The 17488-nt window shown below is 37.9% G+C and overlaps 3 protein-coding genes across 3 annotated transcripts in view; 1 reads left to right on the top strand and 2 right to left on the bottom strand.

Moving 5' to 3' along the window:
• The window catches only part of LOC139473698 (DIS3-like exonuclease 1), a 35620-nt gene extending 35201 nt beyond the window's left edge, over positions 1-419 (bottom strand). Inside the window, exon 1 of the mRNA XM_071256413.1 lies at positions 307-419. The gene's annotated coding sequence lies outside the window, so the exon portion shown is untranslated. The remainder of the gene's footprint in view (positions 1-306) is intronic.
• Positions 420-2168: 1749 nt separating this feature from the next.
• Positions 2169-10650, top strand: LOC139461173 (RNA-binding protein 8A-like). The gene is made up of 6 exons (XM_071242757.1): positions 2169-2283; positions 2923-2982; positions 3318-3395; positions 5212-5348; positions 5764-5894; positions 10104-10650. Exons 1-6 carry the CDS (start codon positions 2220-2222, stop codon positions 10132-10134), a joined length of 501 nt encoding a protein of 166 aa, XP_071098858.1. The 5' UTR covers positions 2169-2219; the 3' UTR covers positions 10135-10650.
• Positions 10651-12278: 1628 nt separating this feature from the next.
• On the bottom strand, positions 12279-15391 carry LOC139461166 (sperm-associated antigen 8-like). Its single transcript, XM_071242745.1, has 6 exons — positions 15206-15391; positions 13861-14035; positions 13641-13686; positions 13374-13488; positions 12957-13019; positions 12279-12705 (listed from the first exon to the last, which is right to left on the bottom strand). Exons 1-6 carry the CDS (start codon positions 15287-15289, stop codon positions 12583-12585), a joined length of 606 nt encoding a protein of 201 aa, XP_071098846.1. The 5' UTR covers positions 15290-15391; the 3' UTR covers positions 12279-12582.
• Positions 15392-17488: the final 2097 nt, after the last annotated feature.

Below are 17488 nucleotides of genomic sequence, written 5' to 3'. Positions count from 1 at the left end.
TATGTGACCTACGGCAGAGACCGTCCTCACGAGAAGATGTGGTACTGTATTCTAAAGGTGCTCCAAGATCGTAAATATAAACCGGTACCTAATTTATCTTGAGATATACCTTGGTTGCACGCTTTCACTGAGTGATTGTTGAACACATGCCAGCGGCAATACGTTAGCTTTGGAGGAAAGACGTCAGAACTCAATGTCTAGTGCATAGTAAGCACACAAGTTGTGTTTTTCGCGAAAATGTATGAAGTAAGAAAATACGGACTGTCAATGGCAAGTACACCCTTCCTTCTCGGACTTGTGCCTTACCTCACAATGAATCGTCATGATGACTATCTGCACTGATGATATGAAACAACAGACATGAGTATTTCATTACTCGCAAGCCATAATTCATGTTGTGCAATAATCTTTGGTGTAATATTCTTTTTTACACAAAAAATACGATGGAGGCAGACATATTGAATTTTGCGCCATCTGAACCAAGCTCCTTCCCAGCGCGTGAAACCTTCGTTACACTCTTGTATAGAGAGCTCCGCGAACGGGCTATCGCTGCGAGGAGCTTGCATCTGAATATCCCATGGGAGATAATTTAGTACGTGGGAGCTTCTTAAGCTCCTAACAGCGTCTTATATACTGCAGTACACTTATAAATATATTTAACAAACTATTACAGCAAAGTTTTCGCAATCTCTACGTGTAATTTATTTAGGTATTGCTTTTGGAGACAGGAGAAGAAGTATCATCATATTTGTTTATTGGAAATATATATGAAATAACAGTGTTATTTATGCTTCTATATACTATGCTAAACTGGCTAGGACATGCAATTGAAATGGCAATTGATAAACAATGTTTCACTGAGCTATCAGTTAGGTTCAAATATATTTCATAGATATCACATTCGTGTAACGCACCCATGCAGATACGATTATGAAAAATCAAGATTAAGAGCTACATTTAGAAACCAATATATGTCAATCTGTATTTACAATAGATATGTGTATCCTTGAAATTCCGATTCTCTATACTAATATACCGGCTACTGCTTGTTGAGTGAAAACGGCACCAGTATGTTTTATTTATATTGCTTGGTTTATTCAGGGAGTATATACATAATCTCCCTCGTTTGTTTATCACCGCCATTGTCACCACGTGTCTCTATTCACAATTGATCATTGTCACCTTGTAACATATTCTTTACACCACTTGACCATGGATAAGCAGAGCACTGTGTGAGCATGCAACTCATCGATACATTGTGAAGAATTGAAGATCTGACAGCACCCTGCGATGCAATTTAATTGCAATTTCAGCTTGACATAGTGTTAAATCGTTTTCGCTTTGACTGAAGTTCCGTTTACCCAAATCGGTGCCGTTTCCACTCGGTGACGTTTTTCTACGGAGGTGCCGTTTTAGCCATAATCTTGTAACTAGGTGATTCTTTCATTTTTGGTTGTTTTTGGTCGATACCTGGGCGACTACCGATGTTGATTGTGAGTGCTGGTAAATTATTAATCGACAGGATGACAAGTCTTAAAATGAATAGGATGAGTGGGTAACGTGCATTTGAAGTTAAATGTGTGAATGAAATCAAAGATACAATGCCATGCGGAAACGTTTGGTGAGTAGGGAAAGAAAATGTAAATGTGAAAGTGTTTTCTCTTTTAACTTTTTGCCAACAATTTGGGCGGCTTTAACTTGATTACGGATCATGTATAACATTCTGTAATTACATAAATTCCCTGACTTGATACCCAATACCAGAAATGAGTAGTAATGCAAGGGTATGTATAATAACACGTATTATTACTCCAGGCCAGGTGTCAAACACATTTCTGGCTTGGTTCATTATGTGGCATGGTAATCGTTGTTCGCACTATCAATCACTTGATTGCCTGTCCCGATTGTCCCGATGACTCGATTGTTTTTAAAACACTGCCGTATAATTGGAACAGTTTCGAATAACAACCAACAAAAAAAGAAACAAACTAGGCACATGACAAAATGCAGGATCAAGCCATTTATCGCTGTGTGGAGTTCACATTGAACACTAATTAATTGTGGTATGCAACCCCCGGGATGCATTTACCTCCCCATGGAACGTAGCGCCACCGTCGATAGCAATCGGAACCCTTCTTCCAGTACATTTGTTCATACGACCGAACCAAGGCCTTACGGAATAACCCGACATTCGCCTACTGATTCAAACACATGTAAAGATGGCGGACGTTTTGCTTGTAAAGGAAGATGGTGATGAATTCGAGGTCGACGAGGAGGGAGATCGTAAGTGAAAACAGACGACGAACGAAATTTAGTAAATCGTGTAAATATGGTTTAGCTTAGTTAGTTTACATGGGTATGTTTTACGGCAGGACAACTGATTTATGCGCGATACCCCACATTTTGGCGGAGGTCTTCGAAACGGAACTTTAAGAACCGTGGTTGGAAAGACTTCCACTCCAAAAGTTGTATATGTATGTATTGCCTCTCAATCTTTTTAGGTATATATACGGGCGGAAGTCTTACCCCGTGGTTACGGTGCTCTTACAGCCATAAAACATGACATGGGCTGTAAATAGTTGCAATGTTATGGGCATGATCATCACTGTGAACTCAAAAAGCCGGAGGTGTTTTGGTTCCTTTCTTTGTAACGATGCAAGATAAACAGTGAGCACATGCTTACTTTTTCGAGATTATGTGAGTTTCAAATGGCTAATGCTCCTTACTCACCTTGATATCTCTGATCTGGCGGTATGCACATGATCATTACATGAAATATAAGCATGTCCTTGCCTCACAAGTTCTTATAAAATAGAGTATCGACTTTAAGTTGAAGCAGATTTGTTGGACATGTTGATGATGTTTCAATGTTCATGACACTTATAATAAGTTTGTTTTCAAAAATAATATTTTGCACTACAGAGGGTTTGCTGAAGCTTAAAGAAAAAGCAAAGAAGAGAAAAGGACGAGGATTCGGTTCAGGTCAGTTCAACAAATTGGCCTCTCAATTATCATGATTTATTGTGGTGATAAAAGCCCTGTTATTGGGCATGTTGATAAGTCATCAGTCACATGTTGGTTAAAGCATCTTGTGTACTATAGTGTTACTTGTGAATAGTCAGCATTGTCATTTGCATGATTTGTGTCACCATACGTTTATTCAGAAAAATGTAATGTCTTTGCCGTGTTTACTTTTCCCTGAATGGCAGTTGTTGAGCAGATTTACAAATAATAAATCATGGGAATTAAACCAATGACTTAATGCATATATATAACATGTATAACAGAGAAGTTATCAAGTATTGCTAATCATGCAGATGGCCCAACACGGAGTGGCGTCGAGTCGTTTGAGGCGATGGAAGTGGATGAGACTGATGGACCAGGACCACAGAGATGTAAGAGACAAATATTGTTATCAGTAGTTATAATGTCATGATCATGAACCAGGAATTTACTTTTATGTAGCTTGTGTTGCTTGTCAACTTGGTACAGATGGTGAATGCAGATTGATTTTGCTTCTTGTTTAATTGATTATCTAGACCAGTTATAGATACTGAAGTCATATAGAGAAATCTTATCAGGTTACCAGGTCTGGACACAACACCAGATTTCAAGGTGTACGTAAATTTCAATGCTGCACTCCGATTATTGTGTGTTTAGAGGTTTATTTGACATGCATGAATTGAATGGAAACTCATTAGCCTTGAGATATCAATGATGCTTTCAAAAGAAAAAGTACCAGGTATGTTATTTTCACACTCACATCACTGTACACCTTGTAATCACAAGGCAAGGGGGGTAAGCCATGTTGTCTTTTCAAAATGGCGGCAATTTAACTTTCAGATACATTTTCTCTGTTAAATGCTGTAAAGTGCATACATGAAAAGTGTTCATTGTGTCGCTGAAGGTATACAATGTGTGTTTGTTTAAAGCGGAAAACACTCAATTAATCTTTTTTTAACACTATGAATCACAAACAACTTCTATTCTAATTTTTAAACTCTGAAACGTGATCGTCTATAACACTCATCAATTATTTGGACCCCAAAGATCACGTTGTAGCGAGGATCACTGTATAAATATTACTAATTAGTACATATTAAACATAATAATGTCATTGAACATGTTGCAGTGGAACTTTATACGAGTACTTTTGAGACGGACAGTAAATAATTCAGTTTTGAGAGTAAGTGTAAGTAAGACCAGTATTTCTGCCATAAGGAGTTATGGTTCGAGCTGACCTTGTGAATAAATATGATAGATGGTGTATTGTTTATCACAAAATAAGGTTCCTGTTTACACATGTTTAAGGTAAAGAACAACTAGGAAACACATGACAAATAGGTTTCGAAAACAGTATGCTAAATAATTTGAAAAAAAACAAACAAACACCCCAGAATCTTTTGTGTTTGTTGTTTACTGTTAAAAAAACTACTTCATGAACATGAATCGAAAGTACATGTATGGCTAAATTATTGGTCTTTTTCTCAGTGCTCAAAATGGTTTTTACTGTATTTGTGGTTTGTAGTTTTTACTGCAAGAGCAGGTGGTGGGGTTGTCTAATGGTTAAAACATTGGTTTATCACTCCAAAGACCCCTGACAGACATTGACAAACCATTGTGGTATGATGTCAGTGCTGGTACTCTGTGAATTACAGGAAAGGATATGAGGGAAAGGTTGATAAAAGCGGTTTAAAACCATCCTCGATTTTCCAGTGGACCGATATGCCACCATGGTTTCGTTCTGTGGAAGGTTTGAATGACATGATGCTTAAAATAGATGTCCAATCAAGTTACACTGTTTTTGATGCTTGTGATAAGAGGGATAGAGCTGGTGACTTTACATCCAAAACAGCTATGGTGGCAAATGGGTCCAGACTACTGATCATCATGGAAAGTGGATATATTACACTGGATAATTGAGGATGCATAAAACCTTCACTCACTTACTGCAGTAAGAACCAAGTGTCAGTGTACATGTGAAACTTTGTTCATGTCCAACTTTCAGTTATGAACATCATGATCTTGATAAGTATCTACCTGGGTATCATGCTATGGTGGATTATTGTTTTTCAATTGCCTAACTAAGCTAACTGTAAGACTGACAATAAAGTCAGTAGCTTCTCACTTGAAAAGCTGTGAAACTGATATGTAAATTGATATCATAATAACTGCGCATTGGTTTGAGTGTAATGACTTTTCTGGTGACAGCGGTTGAGGGCTGGATTCTGTTTGTGACCGGGGTGCATGAAGAGGCCCAGGAGGATGACATCTACGACAAGTTCGCTGAATATGGAGAAATCAAGAATCTTCACCTCAACTTAGATCGAAGAACAGGTTTTCTTAAAGTAGGTTTAGATATGAATATGGATCATAAACAGTGATAACTACAAAATTTGTTTCTTCATCTTGACATGTAATTGGAGGAGACGATTGACACATGTTTCAGCTCACGGATTGGTTGATGCATGTCATTGTGTAGATCGATGATCACTGAATTATTGACAGACCGTCGTCATGCATCTTGAATATTGCTGAGTGCAGTGTTCAGTCACAAACAAACAAATCATGTTGACATCCTAAGGCTTGGAATATGGGCTAGCAGCTTATACATGTTACATGTATGAGATTCCATGTAAACTTGGTTGGTAGGTGACATGTTAATAATAGATCTTTTAATGAGTATTACGTGTCAAAGTGCATCTGAAAGTTCATGACTATGTACAGAGGCTGTCTGTGATAGTTTTCTAATGTGTTTACCAGGGCTATGCGCTGGTGGAGTACGAGACATTTAAGGAGGCAGAGAAAGCAATGGAAGCACTGAATGGTACCGAGATCCTGGGGCAGTCCATCAGCGTTGACTGGTGCTTCGTCAGGGGGCCAAGAAAGAACAAGTGAGTAATACTGACACAGGCAGTTGCCAGTCAGTTCTTGTCTCAGAGAACTCTGGTGGTTGGAGACATAACTTTTAGTAACAGCGTAGCAGTTTAAAGCAGTTTTGCTTCAATGCAGACTGTACATATTCTGTATTAGAAATGTTGAGTGTATATGGATGATGTCCTACTTTTCTGAAGTGTTTGAAAAACTCACCTTTCTGGGATATTTGTATGTTGTTGTAGTCATGGTAGTGGTCCCCAAAGGGTCGTTTTTCTCATTACCCCCCACCACTACGTTTCCATAGCTGTTAACAAGATATCTCCGTAACCTCTTTTTCGATTTGGATCAGTATTGATGCCAGAGTGTCTTAGGACTGTATGTATTGGATACAATGGTGATTTTGACCTCCGTTTCAAGGCCAAGGGAATAATTTGACAAATTTGTTGTTTGTTTGAGGCTTAGTAGTGTTTGCAGATCACAGATAGGACCTGTTCTCCATGTGTGTCCCTGTCACATTGATACAGAAGGGCTATGACGCTGCGGATGACATTATATTGATTCCTGATAATTATTATTTTCCTTCAGTGTCATCTCTCAAGAGAAGACGGAAATACTTTCTTTTTTTTTAAGTGGGTGATCCAAATGAGAATAGAGCATTCCAGACCCACAATTTAAACTCTCGACCACTTTTGTGGCACTTAGTTGTTTTAGTTAAAATTAATTATAAGAAGTGTTTATTTCAGTAGGTGGTTTCAACATGCTCTCGGGAATTATGTCTTCAGCATATGTCATCTGTCAGGGTGTCAGTGTCATGTGGCCTGGTTCAGGGTTTTTACTGTTTGACAGCCAAATGCTATTTGTCTAAAAAAGACCTTGAATGGATACAGTCTTTATTCTGTTGCCTCTGATGGATGTTGCATACAGTAAACTATGTTTATAACAAACAGGCTTTTAACGAACTCACAGATATAAGGCTAAAAAAAATAATCTCAGGCACCGCCCGCATCATTATAAAGTTTGCCGCATGTTTCATTTTTATTTCCATTCCTTAAATAATCGAAGTCCAGCAAGTAGTCAAATACAGTTTCCAGTATTTTACTCATCAGGGAATACATTTAGGTAGGGAGACCCTTTCTCAGGTTGATTGTACACAAGTGTTTATTTAGTATCACAACTGTTTATTTGGTTACATACTAGTTTGAACTACGCAAAAAAGAAGACACTGCATGCCCGCACCAAATTTTCTTAAACCATGGCCTGAGAACCAATTCTTATATTTTGTTAGGCCTAACAAACAGATTTTTTTGTCCTAGCTGTTTGCTGTATATTTTATCATATAAAATAGATGGATATAACGATTATGCTTATAAAAAAACAAACAAAGTCTAAGGTCCCTTGTGTCAACGACAATGTTTATGTTTATAATGAAATGTTAATCTCTGAGCTGATCACGTGTCATCCTATTAAAATGTCCATGGCCTCGCTCAGCTGTTCAAAGAGGCAGTAAACAATTGTAGGGAAGTGATTAACTGGATTAAGTAATCACAACTTGTACAGTCCGTTTGACTCCAAATAAGAACGATGAATTGCAAAATAACTCGAAATCCAGAAAGGTGTGTCATGTAATTTTGTATAGAAATGTGTACATGACACGTTGGGGGAAAAACCGTGGAAGGCACAGCGCAAGCACGCATGCACTGCACATTCTGTGGTAGGGGAAATGACAGAGCGTTAGAGGGGCCGTCTCATGATAATTTCAGTCGCAATCTGACTCGCTCATGCCATAGATCTCGTCGGAACTGCTGGTGCCTGAACCGACTGCCACTATTATAGGTTGGACTGTTGCTGGCCGTAGTGAATCTCGTGACCAATAACATGGCTGTATCTCATCAACGACTGTGGCCACACTACGCCTCCATGTTTCTACTGTTACCCGACCAAGGGATTCCTTTACGAGTTGTTCAACGCCTCGTAATTTGAACGTTGTGTTCGATCGTCCAACGTCACCCTTGACGATGCCTCATACACACTCGATTGTATTCAGGTCGCAGTGATAAGGTGGCAGTCGTAAGACAGCGTGACCCTGACCCTTGATGTAACTGTCAAGGGGTCAGGTTTCATAGTTTTGATGATTTCATAGAGCTGTGGTTTCGTCGCTCGAGAAGGAAAGGTAATGTTCCTCCGTTGCAGCCAAGTAACCATGTTTCCTTTACGGTTATTAGAGCTTGGAGTCTTGCGTTCTGGATCCTGCACAATATGATACGGTGCATTGTCCATGACAATGAGAGACTTGGTAGACAAAGCAGGGACTAATTTATCTTTCACCCACTCCAGAAATACATTGTCGTTCATTTCTGTGTGGTAGTCCCTGTTGTCTTTGGCCTTGGCTCTAAAGACGAGGTCACAGTCTGGGAGAACCAGCATGGAGAACTATGAGTCTTTCACCCTTTCCCATTGGTAACTTTCTACCAGACTCCTTACAGTCACCACTGGGTACCCACTGACTGCTGGCTGTGTGTGACGCATTTACCCATGTCTCATATAAGAAGACGGGCTCATATCCTTCTTCACGTTTCTGCTTGATGGTACGAAGGTCATGATTTCGGAGACGAACAATGTCAGACCGTTCACACAGAACAGCCCTATTTTCTCCAGTTATATTTTTGTATTTGTAACCAAATGTATGCAACAGCTGCCATAGTTTGTACTTTGTAAAACATAAATCATGGTTAGTTTCAAGGTGTTTCTTCAAAACTCTTAGGGACAGGTACTTATTTTCTGTCTAATTTATCAACCTTGCGTGGTTTTGACATGTTCCCTACCTCCTTGGCCTGACTATTTGTATCTCATCGACTAACAACATTTTTAAGTTTCTGGGGGGACATACCAAGAGCTTTTGAAGCTCGTATCAAGAATTTATTAATTGCATAAAAAGGCTTTGCTCTTTCTGCTTCACTTCTAAAGAAAGCATACACATTCAACATCAACTGTTTAACATCTGCTGAGTAGCGCATCTTGTCATTGAATGAACACGGTCACTGTGTAGCACGTGCAGACCGTGCTTGCGCTGTTCCTTCCACGGTTTGTCCCCCTACGTGTCATGTACACATTTCTATACAAAATTACATGATAGTCATGGGTCTTAAAATAAACGAAATTCAGATTTTGTTGGGTACAGGGTATTTATGGTCAAGTACCGTATTGATGTTTTACACTTTTCTGGATTTCGAGTTATTTTGCAATTCATCGTTCTCATTTGGAGTCAAACGGACTGTAGTCAGGTTACACCCTCGATGAACAATAGTAAAACATTGATTAGGATAGCCTTTGAAGTTGATATTTTCTGTCGCGATGACATGACTTGATCCAAAATGTCTGAAAGTCGAAATGCTTATAATGAACTAAAATTATAAGTCTCTTATGAGTTTGTCATAACCATAATTTACTGTATATCATAATTGAAAGGGTTTCAGTTCATAAATATTGTAAGACACTGACTGTTTTGACAAAGTTAATTGCAGGGAGATAACTCTGTATCATTCTTGGTATATTTTATAATGTCCCCAACCTAAGAGATTGGGGGTTTATAGTTATACATGCACCAAAAATTCTGTCTGTCCCTACCTTAAAGGACAGGCGTATTTATTTATTTAGAAGAAATACAGCCATTGTTTTACTTAAAAACATTTTTTTACTTCATTATTTGTGCGACCTATCACTTGAAAGCTACTTCATGGATTTTTTCAAATTTAGAGAACAGTTTCCATATTCTGATAGAAGTGGTGCAAAGTTTGATTTGCAGATGTGTATTTACTGAAAAGAAGATGATTTATTTCATGTTTTGAACTTAGAATATTTATTTACTTTAGCATTAATGCTCCCTAAAACTTGAAAACGAATTCAAGGATTCTTCTCCAATAAGGGGTACAGTTTCTATTCCAATAGGAGAGGTTCAGTGTGAAGTTTGTTTTCAATATTTGTATTTTCTGAAAAAATACAGCTATTTTTCATTTTTTACTTAGAATTTTATACTTCAACATTTGTGAGACACATAACTTAAAAACTACTTCATAGGTTCTTTTCCAACTGGAGAGGTGCAGTGAAATGTTTGATTTTAATAAGTGGATTTTCTGAGAAAATATTGTTCTTTCATATCAAAGTTGGGGCCATTAGTGAATCCTCATTTTTGTCTTGTTTCTAATGGAAGTCATGTTTGTTCTTTGCAGAGGCAGAAAAGATGACCGGAGACGACGCTGACATGTCCTGCATTCATCATAATTATCATTATTGCCGTACCTTGTACAGAAAGCTGTGTATATTGTTTGTAAAACCCATGTCATGGCTGAAAGTCAAAATGAACTTGCAACAAACACTTATGTCTTTGAATATCAGCATTACGAGGCATGAGTGGATTTCGACTCAAGATGGAAAAGTTAATTGCAGAAACAGTTATTGTGAATGAAAGTGTAGAATCATACGAAACCTCTTGCCTACTAGCCAGATTTATTTACTCGTTTATGAGATCCCATCATTTTCATTTCTCTCTTCTGGCTTAAGTCACAGATGTATCACAGATGTATCACAGATGTATCACACAGATGCTGCATCAGTCAGCTGTAGAGTGTAAGATATTGTTGTAAGTCCGTCTCGTACACATACATTCAGTAGGATGGGCTGCTGATGCTTTACTCATTGTATGTCATCATTTCATGTACTTTATGTGTAGTACTGCCATGGTTTTATGTTCATTTTACCATTATAATAAATAGTGATAAACATGGATCTGTCTGTGTTGTATGAATTCAATGTGAAGAAAGCATGCTTACTCTGATTACTTTATGAATAAATGTTAACAAGAATTTTTTTATCACTAATACATGTAGTTTTCGTAAAATTAATGAGAAGTCTTTTACACAAGTTTGTGCAAGTGTTTATGTAGGACTCCGTATGATCATGTTCCATGCTAGTCTTTAGGTCGTATCCCTGACAGACAAGTACAATCTGCTATCATTTGATGTCAGTGCTGGAACGGATATGAGGGAAATCCTTTGTTTGCCATGCCATTCTGCACCAAAAGGTGCAGCGTTGTAGTTTTGTGTTGACATGTAGCATTTGTTTGATTTCCCCACATGGGTATAATGCTTGAGGGCCTTATCCGGTGTCCACTGTGATAAAAACGCTTAAACTTTTTTGAAGCTGTATAAAAATCATCCTCTTACCTCATATCAGGAAATTGTGAGATCATTTATGCTGTTTGGCAATGTTGCTGCACTCCAGATGCAAATTCCAGAAACTTTCCTCTTTTTCTCGTCAACAAGTAAAAATGATTTATGTCAGGTCTATGTGATACTGTCAATGGATGGCTAAGATATACTCTTTTGCTTTAATATATCTGGGCAAAGATCCTCAAAGCGGTCTTTGTGATGACTATTTCAAATCTCACACTTACATTGTCCTACAATAGTCAGAATGAGTCACAGGTGCTTTCACCATTTGCTATCTTCAGCCACTATTATAATCAAAGTCAGTTTTCTTTTAGGGTTATAGTGGGGATATCTATATAGATTTCCACTTGTTCTTGCTTCACATAGACATGACATATATTGCTAAGGTAACGTTCCACACTCGAAAGATTTTGTGTGACGGTGAATAGTAAATAATGAAACGAGGACCAGACAAGCCAGCGATGGAAATTATGAGAGACTATCTGGGTTTGAAGACAAGCAAATCAACCAAATCATCTAGCCTGACTGCCCACTGTTTTTGTAGAAGACCTTAATGTACAAAGCAACTATACTCGTAGTGCTACATCCTCTATATCAGGGCTGGCATTTCAGTAAACTTACACTAACCCATAGATCCATTCCCATGGTTCTCACAATCTCAAATTTCCCGCCCTTGATTTCCAGTTGACAATTTGATTGGCTACTGTACTAGGTCTAACATACCAATCAGAATTGAGAGTTACAAACAAGTCTCAATATTGGCTTTGCCAGTTCCATTTATTATGATCAAGATTGCAAGAAATTCAACATTGAGAAACTGACACGCAAAAGAAAGACCCCAATAATCTTTTGATGGAAAGGAGGTCCATTAAAACTGGCGGTGACTTTGGTTTCGAGGTGATGCATGTTACCTCTCTTACCCTTTCCATTATGTTTCATTGGTCGGTAAAGTATTAATTAAAATCAAGGGTGCGTAATTTGCAATCGCAACCACCACGAAAATGGATCCAGAGGTTCGTGTAGATTTACCAAAATGCTCGCCCTGGAGATGTAGAGGTTGGTAGTGCTACAAGTATCTACTGTATGTATACTCTTACACCATTATATATAAACATCAATTTTCTGTATTTACAAGAACATTTATTAGTAAATGACAATGTACAAAGTATGGACAAGATCAGTCCAGTGACAGATATGCGCACTACATCTTCACAAAATGGATAAAGTTGAAATAGATCCAGTGATACCAATTTAAGACAGGAGTTTTGATCTAAATATATTCAGATTTCAAACAATAGAATATAAAACATTACAGAGAAGTGGATAAGTTTCCTATTCTCTAGATATTATTATTACAGTAAATCTTACAACAAATGAGAAGTTCAAGTACCCCTCCACATTCCTGCTGTGAAGTGGATCTTATGAAATTTTACAATCTGTGTTCACCCAATGGCTGAAGAATATAACAAAGTTAAAATGTTCACATTTTGGGATAGTTTTCCAGCTCATATGGCTGCGGCTCATCCCAGTATTCACTGATTGGTTTACTGAAGCCATCATTCTTGCGAAACACTGTGTCCCTAGTCTTCTTCTGTGTCACACCCTGATGATGGAAGAAATAACAGTCAGCATCAACAGAGCTCCATTTGACAATATGATTTAACCAACCATGGACAATGCCCAAAGAACATGGAGGGCAAAGTCTTTGTTTAACCATCATGTTACATCAATTATATTTAACAAAAGGGATAGCAGATATGTTATTGGACATTGATGAGGTTGTATAATAAGTTTACCAGTGTTCATTTTGACAACTTCTTAATGTGTCTGAAAAATAAAGGGCAGATAACTCACTGTTGCTCTATCTCTGTGTTCAGACCAGAAGCTGACTGGCTGATCTGTCCGGTAATCATGATTCTGAAAAAGGACAAAGAGGGTAATATTGAAACACTGTGTTCACTTAAATATGTTCGATGTGCATTTAGATCTACAAATGAATATTATTCTACTTTTATTGTTCTGAATTAGAACTCTACATGTTTATGTTAGTTGGCTGTGAACTGGACAGTTTAGAAATGGAAGAATTGAATTGCCAAAGTTTAGATTGTAAGTGAAATAATTCAAAAGTCATTCAAGTCATTAGCCTCCTGTTTATGAACAATATCACTCATGCTTGTCATTACATTTCTATATGCATTAGAATACTTTCTAATCTGAAAGTTGGTAGGAATTTGACATAAGAGATAGCCAGATTTATTTTTGATTACTTACAGCTGTGGGTTTAGGTTTAATGGACACAAAATCAGGCTTGTTGAAGTCGGCCATTGTGACAGATCTGAAGTCATCCTCAGGGGGTGGTTCGTTGAACTCATCGTGCACTTCTTGACTGTCAAACACATTCAACATAAAGATTAGCTGCTTGCGCTTATTGTTGACCTTTTCAGATTATCAAATCTTTGGACATACATTTTCTTGTTATTGCCAACTTATGTAATACATCATTATACCAATCCAAGATCCAAGTGTTTGTGAGCTTACCTGACTTTCTCAAACAACATCTGCTGCATTAATTCAGCTTTTCTTCCTGAAAGGATAACACGTTTCTTCATTATTAATATCTTCATATTTCATACACAGGTTAGATGTTACAGTGTTTACCTTTTTCCTCATTCCATTGTACACAATAATGTCCACTGACTGAGACAGGGAATATATCTTCCACACACATGAAGTTACAGAATGATAGACGTTTCATTACCTATCTGTCTGACATCAGGCCTGACAGGTTCCCTATATGAATCTGTAAATGTTGTCAGTTTCTCAGGTTTAGCGTTGAAAGCTGTTGATAAAATTCCTTGATGTCCATCTTTAAACGCCTGAGCACTGGCAACATTGTTGCTATCATTGGCAGGTTCTATCTCCTTCACAGCTCTCTAAAATGCAAAAGATGTCCGAATTGATGCCATTGTTAAAGAAATATTCAGTTATAATGGAAGGTGCTTGCTTGATATAGCAATCTATCCAGTGTTAAAAGTAGCAGGTTTCATGTTTATCATTATCTGCCTATAGATAACATTAGAAACTAACTCATTTAGTAACTAGCGCTTGTAGTGATGTATGTTGTAAAATCTTTTAAACATTACTTCCTACTGGCTAACTATTATGAACTATGTTTAGTGCTGACAGAAGCAAGTTGTCTTACCATCGGCATCCCTAACTGTGAGTGTGTACGGTTTTATGCCGCTATTAGCAATATTCCAGCAATATCACGGTGGGGGGACACCAGAAATGGGCTTCACACATTGTACCCATGTCGGGAATCGAACCCGGGTCTTCGGCGTGACGAGCAAACGCTTTAACCAATAGGCTACCCAACAGCCCCCCCTAACTGTGAATTACATCTTTGAGTCACATGAGGGATAATTCAAGGCATACACTTTTATCTACACTGACATCATTCCTTCACATTACTTTACTGAAATGATTCAGCAAAAGAACAATGAATCGCAGCTTTTGCTTGCAGCAGGTACAGTGATGTGACTGGTATTGTTCACTTTGTCACTAAGTGAGTCAGTATTATCCATTTCAATCCTTAGTGTAGTGTATTGCTAACCTTTTACAAGATGATGTCCCGAGATGAATCATCCGTGAAACAATGGTAATTTTAAGTGTGTGGATACCTTTATAAGGAATATTCGGACGAAACGGATCAGAATGACCAGGCATTAGGTCCAACGTGATGAAAGGACATCATTACAAACACCAACATCCTTTGATAACTTCAAATGACGACTATACATTTTACACAAAATACATATCTTGCAATGGGCAATATCGCTTTGTAAATTTTCTTGGATGTCCAACATAGCTACTGAGTAGAGACATCGTAACGTTTTGGTATTTTCTAACACCAATAATATATTAGTCTAATTAAACTTTAACATATATTTGATTAAATGCCAGAAAATACAAATATTAGAGTAATTTTTTGAAATAATCATACGTGTTATCACCCGAAATTAGCCAAATATCAGACGATGATACATGCATTGTGTGAATATTGGGTGTGTGACACTCGCCGAAAGATCAAGTCGCCTTCTTACCTCTTCGACCCAGTTCTCTAGCAAACATTTTCCTCCAGAGTTGTTGAACCTTATCTCATTCCGACCTTGATTAAGTAAACTCATATTAAAAGCAGTGCGATTATTGAAAAGGTATGTTAAATTCACGCTCTCTCTAAAAAAGTGGAGGCGATACAGCAAGCATTTAGGATTGTTTACACGGAAGCAGTATGGCTGACGTTGCTATGGTAAATGCGCAGAAATAATGCGCATATGTCCGTCGCACCTGTCCTATTATTAGAAGCGTACGTAAAATTCACCAATGCCCAGGCGCAAAGGGAATAAAACTCACGAATAGTGTCCATAACACGTTTGAATGGTCGAAAAAACGACTTAACCACTGAAGACTGACATAGCCAGAATAGTGTTGTAATAAACGTCAATCGTCTATTTGTTTAAACTTGGAAACCGAATATCAAACAACTTCATCACGCTACCCAGTTGAATGTTAAGTCGTCATGGTCCCAAGAATATAAACACCAATTGTCAAACTAGATTTTTTAATTGGAGCAGCGTTTTTATATGCTTCTATACTAGATAATAAGGACAGACGTGCGTATTACTTCATTTATGAAGACGTCTACTGTGTAGGAACTAAAGTATGATGGAAAGCTGATGGAAGTGTCTTTGAGGAATTCATGCATACATAATGTATACCCATATACACACACGGGCTTGCATCTCAAAAATAGCAGCTACAAGATAAATGGTCACACCCAGTGTCAGTAAACTATATAAAAGGTCCTTTTATATAGTATACCGACACTGGGTGCGACCATATATCTTGTAGCTGTAATTTTGTGCGAGTTTTGATCCATTGGTCAGGACAGTACTGTTCATTATGATACTGAGAGTTAGATTTTTATTTTGGCATATTATTGATGGTTGGTTTGTGTGTTTGTTGTTTAACGCCGCACTCTAAGCACTCTTCAGTACTAACATTTGTATTCTTGCAGTTATGTCTTGCATATGTAGTCTTTGCTGGACTACAAAGTACCGCGATTAGAGTGAAATGTTTAGGTTTGGTTTGGGTGTTGTTTAACGCCGCACTCAGCAATATTCCAGCTATATGACGGCGGTCTGTAAATAATCGAGTCTGGACCAGACAATCGAGTGATTGACATCATGAGCATCGATCCACGCAATTGGGATACGATGACATGCATCAACCAAGTCAACGAGGCTGACCACCCTTTCCCGTCAGTCGTCTTTTACGGCAAGCATGGGTTGCTGAAGACCTATTCTGACCCGGATCTTCGCGGGTTTATTTTTGATGGAATAACTATGAGAATCTGAATAAAAGGTGACAAAATGACGTTGGCTATTACTTCCCGATGCACTAAAGCCAATAATTACGGATATATTAAGTTTCTGTCAAGTCAGCATGTCGTGGTTGAGGGTAAACCTTCCCCTCTGAAACCACCAGAACCATCTTGCTGGGACTTGGCATGTTTGGCGGTGATGAAACCGTAAACTGTGCAAGAGATTCTGACCTGTTGCCAATGAAAATCAAATTGTTGCCACAATCATATTATATTGTCGTTTGATAGCTTGATTTGAAATTTGGTATATGTTTACAAACCGGGTGTATAGTTCGTTACGCAAATTTGATTGGACTATGCATAGACTCGTTAGTCCAACCAAAATGTAACTCCGGAAGTCCAGCCTAGATCGGCAAGGGTGGAAACTGGACTTTAATAGTCAGATAACGCTCTTGCCTCGGGAAGATGTTTATTTTCTTCTTTGTTTATTTCATTTGTTATTTCTGTGGGTAATGTGGACTTTAAATAAATTGCAAAAAGAGTATCCTGAACTTATTTTATCTTTTGTTTATTTCTTTTGATTTCAAGAACAGTTTAAAAGATCAAAGAACACCGTATACCACCACAGATGACGCAAATGCCTGTTGAACCACTGGGACTTTGAAAACAGTATTTGACAATATATCTTTATATTTATCACTCAGTATTGACACTGTTTTTTATCATCATGATATTTGACAACCTGTGTCGACGTGATTATATAGCTTTCAATGTCACTCAACGTAATCACTTTACTCCCTGAAAGTGTCTCGATAGCAATCGTGTTATTGATTGCCATTTTCCCATTCACTTTGCCTGTCAGCGAAACAATATCAGTCTCCTACCCTTGCTGCCGTTTGTTACATTATTGCTTCAAAGAAAGCTTTATTGAAAGCCCAAACAACACCACGACGGAACTGTTTTGTTTAGATCAATATTAAAACACTTTATTGGTTTGATCGAT

This window comes from Haliotis cracherodii, unplaced genomic scaffold (assembly GCF_022045235.1).
Source record: "Haliotis cracherodii isolate W230 unplaced genomic scaffold, xgHalCrac1.p SCAF_1, whole genome shotgun sequence".
Lineage (NCBI taxonomy): Eukaryota > Metazoa > Mollusca > Gastropoda > Lepetellida > Haliotidae > Haliotis > Haliotis cracherodii.
This window is presented reverse-complemented; position numbering and strand designations above follow the sequence as displayed.

Bases quoted from the DNA above. Each gene is read 5' to 3' on its own strand.
- LOC139461173 (XM_071242757.1), top strand. From the start codon at position 2,220: ATGGCGGACGTTTTGCTTGTAAAGGAAGATGGTGATGAATTCGAGGTC. The intron at 2,284-2,922 runs GTAAGTGAAAAC...TTTGCACTACAG, and splicing joins GGTCGACGAGGAGGGAGATC to AGGGTTTGCTGAAGCTTAAA. The intron at 5,895-10,103 runs GTGAGTAATACT...TGTTCTTTGCAG, and splicing joins AGGGGGCCAAGAAAGAACAA to AGGCAGAAAAGATGACCGGA.
- LOC139461166 (XM_071242745.1), bottom strand. From the start codon at position 15,289: ATGAGTTTACTTAATCAAGGTCGGAATGAGATAAGGTTCAACAACTCT. The intron at 14,036-15,205 runs GTAAGAAGGCGA...TTTGCATTTTAG, and splicing joins TAGAGAACTGGGTCGAAGAG to AGAGCTGTGAAGGAGATAGA. The intron at 13,020-13,373 runs GTAAGTAATCAA...GTCCTTTTTCAG, and splicing joins TTAAACCTAAACCCACAGCT to AATCATGATTACCGGACAGA.